The sequence below is a fragment of the Thalassophryne amazonica genome, chromosome 17, assembly GCF_902500255.1.
Source record: "Thalassophryne amazonica chromosome 17, fThaAma1.1, whole genome shotgun sequence".
NCBI lineage: Eukaryota > Metazoa > Chordata > Actinopteri > Batrachoidiformes > Batrachoididae > Thalassophryne > Thalassophryne amazonica.
The window spans coordinates 41142264-41155482 of NC_047119.1; the positions used below are offsets into that span (position 1 = coordinate 41142264).

A 13219-nucleotide genomic window follows, 5' to 3' on the forward strand; every position below is an offset into this window, starting at 1 on the left:
ATATATATACACATATATATATATATATATATATATATATACACACACACACGAGGGCTGTCCATAAAGTATAGGTCCTTTTTATTTTTTTCAAAAACTATATGGATTTCATTCATATGTTTTTACGTCAGACATGCTTGAACCCTCGTGCGCATGCGTGAGTTTTTCCACACCTGTCGTTGACGTCATTCGCCTGTGAGCACTCCTTCTGGGAGGAGTCGTCCAGCCCCTCGTCGGAATTCCTTTGTCTGAGAAGTTGCTGAGAGACTGGCGCTTTGTTTGTTCAAAATTTTTTCTAAACCTGTTAGACACATCAAAGTGGACACGGTTCGAAAAATTAAGCTGGTTTTCGGTGAAAATTTTAACGGCTGATGAGAGATTTTGAGGTGATACTGGCGCTTTAAGGACTTCCCACGGAGCGAGACGCCGTGCAGCGCTCTCAGGCACCGTCGTCAGCCTGTTTCAAGCTGAAAACCTCCACATTTCAGGCTCTATTGATCCAGGACGTTGTGAGAGAACAGAGAAGTTTCAGAAGAAGTCGGTTTCAGCATTTTATCCGGATATTCCACTGTTAAAGGAGATTTTTTAATGAAAGACGTGCGGGCGGATTGCAGCGTCGACTCGCAGCCGCCGCGATGCTCCGCCACAGGAAAAACACCCCCGTTGGAAGCCTTAAGGACAAGTTGGAACATGTCCAACTGTTAAACAATTTCTCATATACTCACTCCACTGAAAGCCATCAAAAGCCGCCTGGATTTTACAAATGGTTATCAACACGGAGGTGTTTTTCCTGTTCCGCCGCACCGCGCCAGCTGCGTCCCGACACGCGGACCCGTCCGCACGTCTTTCATTAAAAAAATCTCCTTTAACAGTGGAATATCCGTATAAAATGCTGAAACCGACTTCTTCTGAAACTTCTCTGTTCTCTCACGACGTCCTGGATCAATAGAGCCTGAAATGTGGAGGTTTTCAGCTTGAAACAGGCTGACGACGGCGCCTGGGAGCGCTGCACGACGTCTCGCTCCGTGGGAAGTCCTTAAAGCGACAGTATCACCTCAAAATCTCTCATCAGCCGTTAAAATTTTCACCAAAAACCAGTTTAATTTTTCGAACCGTGTCCACTTCGATGTGTTTCACAGGTTTAGAAAAAATTTTGATCAAACAAAGTGCCAGTCTCTCAGCAACTTCTCAGACAAAGGAATTCTGACGAAGGGCTGGACGACTCCTCCCACAAGGAGTGCTCACAGGTGAATGACGTCACCGACAGGCGTGGAAAAACTCACGCATGCGCACGAGGGTTCAAGCATGTCTGACGTAAAAACATATGAATGAAATCCATATAGTTTTTGAAAAAAATAAAAAGGACCTATACTTTATGGACAGCCCTCGTATATGCTTGTCTGCAGCTGTTTCCTGAAGCAATGAGATGTGCTTCAATTCCATTGGTTCTTTTTAATAATTTGTTTGATTTTTTTGATTAAATAGTTTTGGTCGTCACACATTACAATCATGATCTTGTTTCATTGGTTGAAATAATGCTGAAACAAGCTTTGACGGAGAGGAGTCGGATTGCTTCGTTCTCTTTAAAGATTCATTCGTTCCTCGGCTGCGTCGTTCTTCAGCACATCCGGCGTCATCGTCACAGCTGAAACCTCCTTTTTTTGGTGGTTATCTGTTGGAAGCTGAGACTCGAATATCTTCATCCTCGATCTTCCTCTGGATCACTTTACGTCTCATCTGCCACTCGCTTCCACCGTGACCCGATTTTAAAGTCTTCACCCTGAACTTTCCGTTTCTGCTTCCCTTTCAATCACAGACACAGACAGACAGACAGACGCACAGAGACACAGACAGACACTCAGTCAGTCGTTGTTAAAACGTGTAATCATTTTTCTTAATCCCAGAACCTGCCGGTACTTTTGCTCCTTGGTTGACCTCTGAACTCTGAGTGCTGATGTCGTTGTCCGACTCCGCCTGCAGTGATCCTGATCCTCCTCTTGGGGGCCTGTAAACGGGAGCAGGATGATACTATTTTGCTTTTCGTGTTGAGGCTGAGGCTGATCCGGAGCAGCAGCGCCGCCCTGCAGCCTCTGCGTCTGTCCGTGGTGCGGACGCGGAGCTCCGCCTCGGACGCCGCTGCGACACCTCCGGGCAGAGGAACCTGCGAAGGAGGCGCTGATCCTGCGGTCCTGCAGGAGAACCTCGATCCCCCGTCTGGATTTATATACCCTGGACCCGCCAGGCCCGCCCTCTGCGGACGCGTCGCGGATTCGCTTTGCGCGTCTTTTTGCGCTCCTCTTTACCGCAGATGCGCTCGCTGTTTGACGCATCCGCGCGTCTCCCCCTCGTGGGCTGCGCTGAAAGCCGCTGATGGGGGGGTTCCTGCGGGGCCTCTGTCTTCTCCTGCCTGCTGTCTGCTCCCGTGGCGCCAGGAGGCCCCCCGCCGGCAGGATGGTCCGGATTGCCAGCGCGCTGGGTCTCGTCATGTTCAGCGTGGCGCTGCTCATCCTGTCCCTCATCAGCTACGTGTCCATCAAGAAGGACTTCCTGATCAGCGCGCCCCGCTTCGGACCCAACGGAGGGCCCAGGATGTACATGTTCCACGCGGGGTTCCGGTGAGTCCAGACCGGACCGCTGTGGATCTGCGTTCAGAGCGCAAACACGCCTTTATGACAACTAGAGGAGTACTCAGAGCGCGCAGGATTCCGCCAGCACGGAAAGGGGGTGGGGGGGGTGTTACTGCTACACTAATTTAATGATGTGAAACCTTGACAAGAATTTACTGGAAACTCAAACAAACACAAGCAACCGTCCACATCACTGAAAACAATAATGCATGACTTACACTTCCATGTAATCAGAATGTGTCCAAATAACATCATTTTCTCTCAATTACAAATGTAAAAAACTGTTGTTTGGACACATTCTGGTCATGTGCAAGCAATGTACGTATTTAATTCATGTAAATCCAACAGACTTGTTTTGCAGTGTGTGTTTGTAATTGAGACAACATGAGAAAATTATGTTGTTATTTGGACACATTCTGATCACATGGAAATGTAAGTCATGCATTATTTTTTCTTCACCCATGTGTGGACGTGACCAGCCTGAGATGCAGCTTTTTACAGTGGATCTTTAAAATCCGGAAACATTCACAGACATGTCGGAAAAGGAAACATTACAAATAATGCCAGTTAATGCATTTTATGATATTTCTGTCTATAAATACAAGTAACATTGTAGAAGATGTTTTAAATGGTGTAATATAGTGCAGTTTTAAGAGTGATTTAGTCATTTTTTCTTAAAACAATCCACCGCTTTTTACTACATTTTTTAAATAGCCGGCCTTCAATCTCAATATGTTAAACAGTGATTTTTATTTATTTATTTTAAAGTTTTGTTAGCTTCAGCATCACCAATGCAACTTTGGTGTATTGATTATCTACTAAACGTCATACAGATGACATTCGTGATGTTGTATTAAAGTTTTAATACGGTGTATTTGAAAAGTATTCACTGCACTTTTTCCACAGACTGTTACAAATTCTACACACAATGCCCCATAATGGCAATGTGAATTTTTTTTTAGATTTTTGCAAATTTATTAAAAATAATAAAAAAAACAACTAAGAAATCACATTATTCACAGCCTTTGCCATGAAGTTCAAAATTATCAGGTACATCCTGTTTCCACTGATCATCCTTGATATGTTTCTTTGGCGTAATTGGAGTCCACCTGGGGTAAATTCAGTTGATTGGACATGATTTGGAAACACACACACCTGCCTACATATAAGTTCCCACAGTTGACAGTGCATGTCAGAGGACAAACCAAGCATGAAGTCAAAGGAATTGTTTGTAGACGTCCGAGACAGGATTGTCTCGAGGCACAAATCTGTGGAAGGGTACAGAAACATTTCTTCTGCTCTGAAAGTAGCAACGAGCACAGTGGCCTCAGTTGTCCGTAAATGGACAAAGTTCAGATCCACTGGGACTCTTCCTAGAGTGGCTGCCCATCTAAACTGAGCAATCAGGGGAAAAGGACCTTAGTCAGGGAGGGAGGTGACCAAGAACCTGATGGTCACTCTGTCAGAGCTCCAGCATTCCTCTGTGTAGAGAGGAGAATCTTCCAGAAGGACAACCATCTTCTGCAGCAATCCTGTAAGGTAGAGTGGTCAGACGGAAGCCACTTCTTAGTAAAGGCACATGGCAGCCCGCCTGGAGTTTGCCAAAAGGCACCTGAAGAACTCTCAGACCATGAGAAACAAAATTCTCTGGTATGATGAGACAAAGATTGAACTCTTTGGCGTGAATGCCAGGCGTCATATTTGGAGGAAACCAGGCACCATCCCTACAGTGAAGCATGGTGGTGGCAGCATCATGCTGTGGGGATGTTTTTCAGCAGCAGGAACTGGGAGACTAGTCAGGATTGAGGGAAAGATGAATGCAGCAATGTACAGCAACATCCTGGATGAAAACCTGCTCAAGAGCGCTCTTGACCTCAGACTGGGGCGACGGTTCATCTTTCAGCAGGACAATGACCCAAAGCACACAGCCAAGATATCAAAGGTGTGGCTTCAGGACAACTCTGTGAATGTCCTTGAGTGGCCCAGCCAGAGCCCAGACCTGAATCTGATTGAACATCTCTGGAGAGATCTGAATATAGCTGTGAACTTACACTCCCCATCCAACCTGATGGAGCTTGAGATGTGCTGCAAAGAGGAATGGATAAAACTGCCCAAAGATAAGTGCGCCAAGCTTGTGACATCATATTCAAGAAGACTTGAGGCTGTAATTGCTGCCAAAGGTGCATCAACAAAGTATTCAACAAAGGGTGTGAATACTTACGTACACGTGATTTCTTAGTTTTTTTATTTTTAATAAATTTGCAAAAAAAAAAAAAAATAATGTCATTATGGGGTGTTGTGAGTAGAATTTGCGGGAAAAATTAATTTAATCTATTTTGGAATAAAGCTGTAACATAACAAAATGTGAAAAAGTGAATCACTGCGAATACATTCCGGATGCACCGTAGATTACAGAGCTCACGTTATTAAATTAACATAAATTGTCCTATTACAGAGTTGGAATTCCGACTTGATGGAATGTTGTTGATTTTTTTCCTGTTTTAATGGCGCTCTTTCTGCATGCTGACTCATCACTGATTCTGTTTCTTGCAGCAGGTTCAGAGTGTTTTATTAGTTAAATGTGATTTTAGTTAAATGTGATTTTTTTGTGTTTGTGTCACATTCCTCATGCAGCGAGAAGCCGCCTCGCAAACCTGACCTGAGGTGAATAAGCTGACGGCACTTTACACAGAAACATAATCTCTTCATTCTTTTTAAAAAGCTTTCTTATTTTACTGCAGCTTGCTTTAGCATATCACTCTATTTTTTTTATCTCTATTTTGACACTGAGAAAACAATCACCTTTTTTCTTGCTGTTGAATTTGATTTTTAAAACAGCATTTTTTTTTTTGTTTGTTTGGTTTCTGTTACTCAAATGTTAATTTTCCTCTGAAATGCAATAATGAACTGAATTCAGCATATTGATCTAAATGACAATAAACTGAGGTATTTGCTCTTTCAAATGGTCAAAATTAAGTGAGCGGTCATGCTAACATTCTGAATGTGAAAATAACCCACATTCTGGAGAGAAGTGGAACGAAAATCAGTCGGAGCCAGACTGAGTACGTGTGTGTGAATGAGAGGGAGCCCAGTGGAATACTGCAGTTACAAGGAGTAGAAATGGTGAAAGTAGATGAGTTTCAGTACTTGGGGTCAATTGTCCAAAGTAATGGAGACTGTGGTAGAGAGGTGAAGAAGAGAGTGCAAGCAGGGTGGAGAAAGGTGGCAGGAGTGATTTGTGACTGAAGAAACCTGCAAGAGTGAAGGGGGAAATTTTACAAGACAGTAGTGAGACCAGCTATGTTGTACGGCTTAGAGGTGGTGGCACTAACAAAAAGACAGGAGGTAGAGCTGGAGGTGTTGAGATTCTCTTTGGGAGTGACGAGGATGGACAGGATTAGGAATGAAGATATCAGAGGGACAGCTTGGTTTGGAGACAAAGTCAGAGAGCAGATAGAGATTGAGATGGTTTGGACATGTGCAGAGGAGGGACCCAGGGTATATAGGGAGAAGGATTCTGAGGATGGCGCCACCAGGCAGGAGGAAAAGAGGAAGGCCAAAGAGGAGATTTGTGCTGAGGGAGAACATGCAGGTGGTTGGTGTGACAGAGGAAGATACAGAGGACAGGTTGAGATTGAAACGATTGATCTGTTGTGGCGACCCCTAGCAGGAGCAGCCGAAAGAAGAATGACTATCAGCAGCAGGTAGTTACCAATAAATAAATAAAATAATAAAAAGAGTGAATAAGTTTAAATCCGGAACATCAGTGGGAGCTGAAGTCGGAGAATCTGAGTTCAGTTTGGATGGAACAACGGGAAGAGATCAAGAGTGTGACCCAAGAACTAAAGAAAAGGTCAAAACTCAGTTCAGTTTACGTATAAGACCAGCAATGATGTGTGGGGCCCTAAGATGTAGACACTGAAGGACTGCAGAATTAGGAATTCTGAGATTGATGTATGGAGTATCAAAGATGGACAGAATCAGAAATGAGAGAATCAGAGGAAGAATCAGAAACATCCAAGGAACATCCAGGAAATAGGTTTGGAGGTGAGATGAGCTGAGGAGAATGAAAGTAGAGGAGAAGAGAAAGAGGGGAAAGCTGGAGAGAATAAAGGACAAATGGAAGGAAAAGGAGAACCAGGAGCAGACTGTGAGGATAAAGGCCATCAGAACCATCAACCCACAGACATGAGAGCAGAAGGAGCCTCTTATAGCTTTGTAGTTTATAATCAGTTTGTCAAATAACATCTTGACAGTTTTCTCCATGTTTTTATTCTCTAATTATCTAGTGTGTGTGTGTGTGTGTGTGTGGGGGGGGGGGTGTCAAACTCTAGTCCAGTCAAACTCTATTTTTGACCTGAAATATGAATATTTTAATTCTCTGCCAGCAGAAAGTGTTACATTGCACTATAGAAACGTATTACTACTGTATTATAGTCGTAATGCCGCGCTAGTGTGCGCATGTTATGCTAATGTTTGCATGTCTGCTAACACGCTCATTAGCACCAACGTATCACATTAACATGGAAAAGTCTGAATATTAGCGTGTTAATGGGTTAGCATTAGCATGTTCCAGACAGATTTTTATTATTATTGTTTTTGTTATTTTTTTCAAAATGTTTCCTCAGTAGTGTTTTAATATTTATAAGATTTACAAAACTTTATTGGTCCCAGAACCGCTGTGTCATAAAAATGTCATCCTGTAATGTTTTTTAAAAGTTGTCACAATGTCACAGAAATACCATTCATAACTTCTGACCACATCATGTTTGTGGAATTTTTACATGAACAACATCACGAGAACGAGCTCAGAATGTTATGTTATGACACGAGACTTGTGCTAAATTAGGATAAAGATGTTCTGGACGCATCTGTGCAGTGGACACACACAGACCGCTGTTGAATCCTGTTACTCTGCAGGTCCAGTTTACAAACATGTGATCATCCTGCATGATACCACATCCATCACCTGACGGACCCATCCTGGATCCTGACCACTCACTCACATTTTCCCAAAGTAACAATCTGTTTGATGCATGCAAGTGAAACGTGGGCGTGTCCATGGCCGGGTGAAACGTGGGCGTGTCCTTGGCCGCATGCAGCCACTGTGGTCCTGGACACTGAGGCACCTGCATGCTGGATCGTGTTCAAAGAAACACACCACATGGACAAAATGTGGTAGCTGATGTTCCCTCACAGTGTCAGTAATCCTCCTCACCTGAGTCTCACTAAGTAACCGTTCATTTGACACAGTCGTTCCAGTGACTTGGTACCAAAGACATCCCAGAGTCCAAGTCTGACAGTAAGACAGGAAGCACCAGGGTCCTACAGACTTGGAACATTGTTCTCCTGCAAAGACTCCAGCATCACCACATACCTCTGACCTTTGATTTCATGACTGGATAAGATCTTCCCAGGTGTCTCTGGACCCAGAGACATGTACGTCACTGCTGAGATCAGTGAATGTCTCTACAAGTTGAACATTTTCACTACATACAGACACACGTCTAATGGATGAGTCCAGGAAGTCAGGATTCAGAACAATCATGAACCCAGGTACTCTTGATTCCTCTCTCATATTTTTTGTAGCAGATTGAGAATCGGACGTCATTCTACCACATAGCAACATTCTGGAAAAGAAATATTTAAATGGACAGTCTTCACATGTCAAGGGGGCGTGTCAGAAATATGCAAAATAGCTTGTATTGAATTTATTGGCATCCTCCTTCAGGAGACAGCTGAAGAATTAAAGCTTCCTGAAGACATAAAAGACTGACTTTAGTTCCTTCTCTTCTTCTCCAGCTCCCAGCTGGCTGTAAAGTATCTGGATCCGGATTTCACGCCTCTGACCAACATGCTGAGTGAGGATCTGCAGAACTCCTCCAAATGGCAGTACAACAGGACCGCTTTTATACAGCAGAGGTACTTTTACTGCTTCGTCTTCCAGGTTTTCATGAAGTCAGATTCAGGAGCTGCAGCTACACTAAACCCTGATCCTTTGATGAAACATGACAGAAGTTAGTCAGAAACAGAGCAGGAATGAGCAGTGCAGCTTCCCTCTGTGTGTTCAGTCCGTACTGTGATGGAGTCCCACCTGGATAGTTTTCTGTCCTCGGTTCTTTGGTTGATATCCTTGATGTCGTGTCAAGTTAAAATGGTGTAAAAGTGTGTAGGTCAAAGTGTGAATGACAAAGTCTGGTCTTCTCCAGCAGCTGATGGACTGAACAGTTTTTCTCTCTGTCCTCCAGGAACAAGATCTCTCAGTACATTGACATCCCTCATAACTTCACACTGACCCGAAGTTCAGTTCGCATTGGACAGTTGATGCACTATGACTACTCCAGTCACAAGTATGTCTTCTCCATTGGTGACAACTTCCGCTCCCTCCTTCCAGAAGAGTCGCCGATCCTCAACAAGCGATACGACGTCTGTGCCGTGGTCGGCAACAGCGGCATCCTGACCGGCTCGCGCTGCGGAGCCCAGATCGAGAAGTTTGACTTCGTCTTCCGCTGCAACTTTGCTCCAACTGAGATCTTTAAGAAGGACGTTGGGCGGCGGACCAACATGACGACCTTTAACCCCAGCATCCTGGAGAAGTACTACAACAACTTACTGACTGTGCAGGACAGAAACAACTTCTTCCTGAGCTTGAAGAAGCTCGACTCTGCCATCCTGTGGATCCCGGCGTTTTTCTTCCACACGTCGGCCACCGTCACGAGAACGCTTGTCGACTTTTTTGTGGAACATCGAGGTCAGTTGAAGGTCCAGCTGGCCTGGCCCGGAAACATCATGCAGTACATCAACAGGTAATACTGATGATATCTGCAGGTACCAATGCAGTACAACAACAACCAGTACTGCAGTACATCAACAGTTATATACGGTCTTCTCTGTTGGTGTACTGCAGTACTACCTCCAGTACACTCAGACAGTACTGTATTTAAGCTGCATAACACTGATAATACTGCAATACATCAACAGTTAGAACAAAAATTACGCAGTATGCTGATAAGTACAATGGAATACTGCAGTACATGTATATATAAGCAGAGCAAGCAGAGATTTCTGACATCCGCCAATCCAGATCCGGATCACCACAAAAATTCAGTGGGGTCTTCCATGGCCTAATATGTATCCATGGTGAAAATTTGATGAGAATCCATGAAGTAGTTTTGACATAATCCTTCAAGGCCTATATAAAGTGAATTTTGATCCAGAATCCGTATCGGGATCCAGATCACTTCCAAAATTTAATGGAGTCTTCCATGGCCTAATATCTATCTGTGTTGAAAATTTTGTCAGAATCCGTGCTGTAGTTTTGACGTAATCCTGCTAACTGTAATCCTTCAAAGCCTACATAAAGTGAAACTTGATCCAGAATCCGGATCCGGATCAACTCCAAAATTTAATGGGTTATTCCATTGCCAAATATCTATCTGTAGTGAAATTTTTGTCAAAATCCGTGTAATCATTTTAATGTAATGCTGCAAACCGACAAACAAATAAATAAACGCCGATGATTTTATTCTGTCCTTGGCGGACTTAATGACACTTGATAAAACTTCTCAGTAGTAATTGAATTTGCATAGTGTTAATATTGAATTGCCACTCCAGAGTTGATGTAATTTATCACCGCTTTAGAGTTAAAGTTCCACATGAAGTCTTGCACAGTGTTAACTTCCTGTCAGTCAGAGTGTCTTCATGACATAACAGAGTTATTTTCAAGCACACTGTTTAGACATAAAATGTTAAAATATCACTTTTTTTCCCGTGTCGACTGTACCGTGTCGTCAGCAATCACGTGTTAAGTCTCTTCACAGGCCGTTGATGGCGTCTGATCATGTGGTTGTGCTTCCATTTCCTCTTCGAGTTGTTGTAAATTGTGATCGTTTTGTCCTGATTACGTCTGGATCAGGAGATTTATGCTGTGAACCCAGATTATCTCCTCACTCAGCTCTTTAGTTCGCGGCGTGATGATTGATTTAATCCCGTAGCAGATTAGGTTGCTCAGACGCTTAATCTTCACTGATCTCATTGAGCGAAGAATTAACATGTGAAGAAGCTCCGGCAGCTTTCAGCACTTCCAGGATATTTTCTTGAGCCTAGTTTATTTGTTTTTTTCCTCGACAGACCGATGAATGCCAAAAAATGGTCAGATTAGACTTTATTTTAAATACATTTAATGAATTCAACCCTCCAACATCAGTTTTCATCCAAATTTAACCCTCCGTGTTTTTGTTTTAAAATAACACATAACATGACAAAACAAAGCATCAGTTTGTCGTTCTTGCAATGAGGCGAGACAGGAAGCTTGACGCGATGACTTCCTGTGGATGGTTTGTCAGTAACTAATAGGGATGTGGGAATCAAGAACCGGTTCCAAATTTTTCAGTCCACTGAAATAGTGTGCATGAGATGCTTTCACTGCCTCTTGTCAATATCTGCATGTTTTTCTGACAGCTCAAAAACATGTTTGATGTCATGCTGTCAAACTGAACGTGAAGAAGGAGAACAGCTGCAGGGATCCTGGAAACCTGAGCAGGTTCATATTTTTCCACAGAGAAAACTGATCAGTCATTGATAAGGGAATCAGTAAAGAACCAGACTGATAAGTTGAACCAGTAATGGCAGTGATATTGAAAAAAATCTTATCAATTCCCATTCTTAATGCGGAACAAATTCCAAACTAGAAGGCACTCAGACAGTGTGTACCTGCACCAAGCTGCATATTGCTTAAAAATGAATCTGGAACCAGGATCCAAAACATCTTCAGGATCAAATAAAAAATAAAATCCCTAATTTTCTAGAACATAATCCATCGGTTTACCAAATTTCATCAACATCCTCTCAGAACGTTTTGATTTAAACGTTGCTATGAGCCAAACATTCTTCTGGATCTCAATTCCAGAATATAATCCAGATCACCTCCAAAACTGAATCACCTATTTCCCAGAATGTAATCCATTGGTTTACCAAATTTCGGTGGGAAGTTTTGATTACTTTTTGAGTTATCCTGCTCACAAAGAGAGAGAACAACAAATACATGAATAACAACAAAAATGTCAAACGCTGAGGAAAACATTTCCTTTTTGGTGGCAGTAACCACAGCTGTTCAGTTAAATGAGTAAGTGAGATGAACACATAAACTGACATCAAAGTAAGCCCCTTCCTTGTTTTGCACTCGGGGTCGCCACAACAGATCCACGGTGGGTCTGTATGTTGAGTTTTACACGGGATGCCCTTCCTGATGCAACTCCATATTACATGGGTGGGCAGGGGTGAGGCTTGGCCACCACCCCTGCACAAAGTGGCAGAAAAATGTTTTGATAATTAATTAGTTTCATGATTTAAAAAAAAATCACAAATTATAAAATCCCACACAAGGGCTCCTCATATGTGAGAGAGTTTCTTCTTATTCAGTTGCATTTGACAAAATTAGCCGTGACAGGTTTAAAACTGCCCACAAATTTGTTTTACATAGCTTCAAACCAGATATTATTATTATTTAGAAATATTGTGAAATGACCTGAAATGAAAATAAACTAGTTTGAACTCGATTTAATCTGGCTAAATTAGAAATAATCTGGATTTAAACGGGCTGGTTTAAAATTATTTTAAGTCTCTTTACATGTGACTTAAATCAGTTTGACTCATTAAAAAAACTTTAAACTGGAGCAACTCATTTTGACAAACTGGTTTGAATTGAATTTGTTGTTTGGCGCTCTTTGACATGAAAGTGATCCCCTCAACAGTTACTGGAAGACCAAGCAGCTGTCTCCGAAGCGTCTGAGCACCGGCATCCTGATGTATACTTTGGCGTCCTCCATGTGTGACCAGATCCACCTGTATGGCTTCTGGCCCTTCGGCTGGGACCCCAACACGGGCAAAGAGCTGCCGTACCACTACTATGACAGGAAGGGCACCAAGTTCACCACCAAGTGGCAGGAGTCGCACCAGCTCCCTGCTGAGTTCAAACTCCTTTATAAGATGCACACGGAGGGTCTGCTGAAGCTCACGCTATCCCGCTGTGCTTAAGGCCGCCACCGGAGCTGCTGCTGGAGCCGCCGCCACATGAGCCGCTGCTTTGTCCACTTCTTCATCCCTCATATGGGACACAACCACTGAGGCACTTTTATTGAAATCTGGTGGAGTCGGACTCTGTGCTTCTTGTAGTTTGCTAAATACGGCGCCCGTACACTCACGGTGCACGTGTACGGACATTTTAGAGGTGTTTTATAAAAGACGAGGATTTAATGTTTGTCTGCACGCAGGGGTAACATATTACACAACCATGGAGATGATTCTGGGAGCATGCACTGGTGCCACGCTGCGCTGCGTCCATGACACAGCGTTGTTTTGGGTCCTGGATGGCAACCATCCAGGCGGACAACCGGTCCATCCACGTGCACCGTTACTGTCCAATCACAGGTGAGACCTGGGGCTGTCCTCATCCTGATTGGATGGTTGCACAGTATATTCAGCACAAAAACCCAGAGGTCAAAAATATCCCATAATCCTCTGCTCTCAGCAAACCATATCCCAGACTTGAGTTTCAGCATGAAAACGGTGCAAAGATCAGACTGAGTCCATGA

The 13219-nt window shown here is 43.3% G+C and overlaps 1 protein-coding gene across 3 annotated transcripts; it reads left to right on the plus strand.

The window, feature by feature from the left end:
• Positions 1 to 2336: 2336 nt before the first annotated feature.
• Positions 2337 to 12929, plus strand: st8sia3 (ST8 alpha-N-acetyl-neuraminide alpha-2,8-sialyltransferase 3). Of its 3 annotated transcripts, none has more exons than XM_034192375.1 (5): positions 2337 to 2615; positions 5262 to 5291; positions 8430 to 8549; positions 8876 to 9433; positions 12380 to 12929. In XM_034192375.1, the coding sequence occupies exons 1-5, from the start codon at positions 2371 to 2373 to the stop codon at positions 12660 to 12662; spliced, it is 1236 nt and encodes a 411-aa protein (XP_034048266.1). In that variant the 5' UTR covers positions 2337 to 2370; the 3' UTR covers positions 12663 to 12929. The 3 variants fall into 3 exon arrangements, with proteins under 3 accessions (XP_034048266.1, XP_034048267.1, XP_034048268.1); XM_034192376.1 differs by having other exon boundaries at positions 8876 to 9426; positions 12373 to 12929; XM_034192377.1 differs by lacking the exon at positions 5262 to 5291.
• Positions 12930 to 13219: the final 290 nt, after the last annotated feature.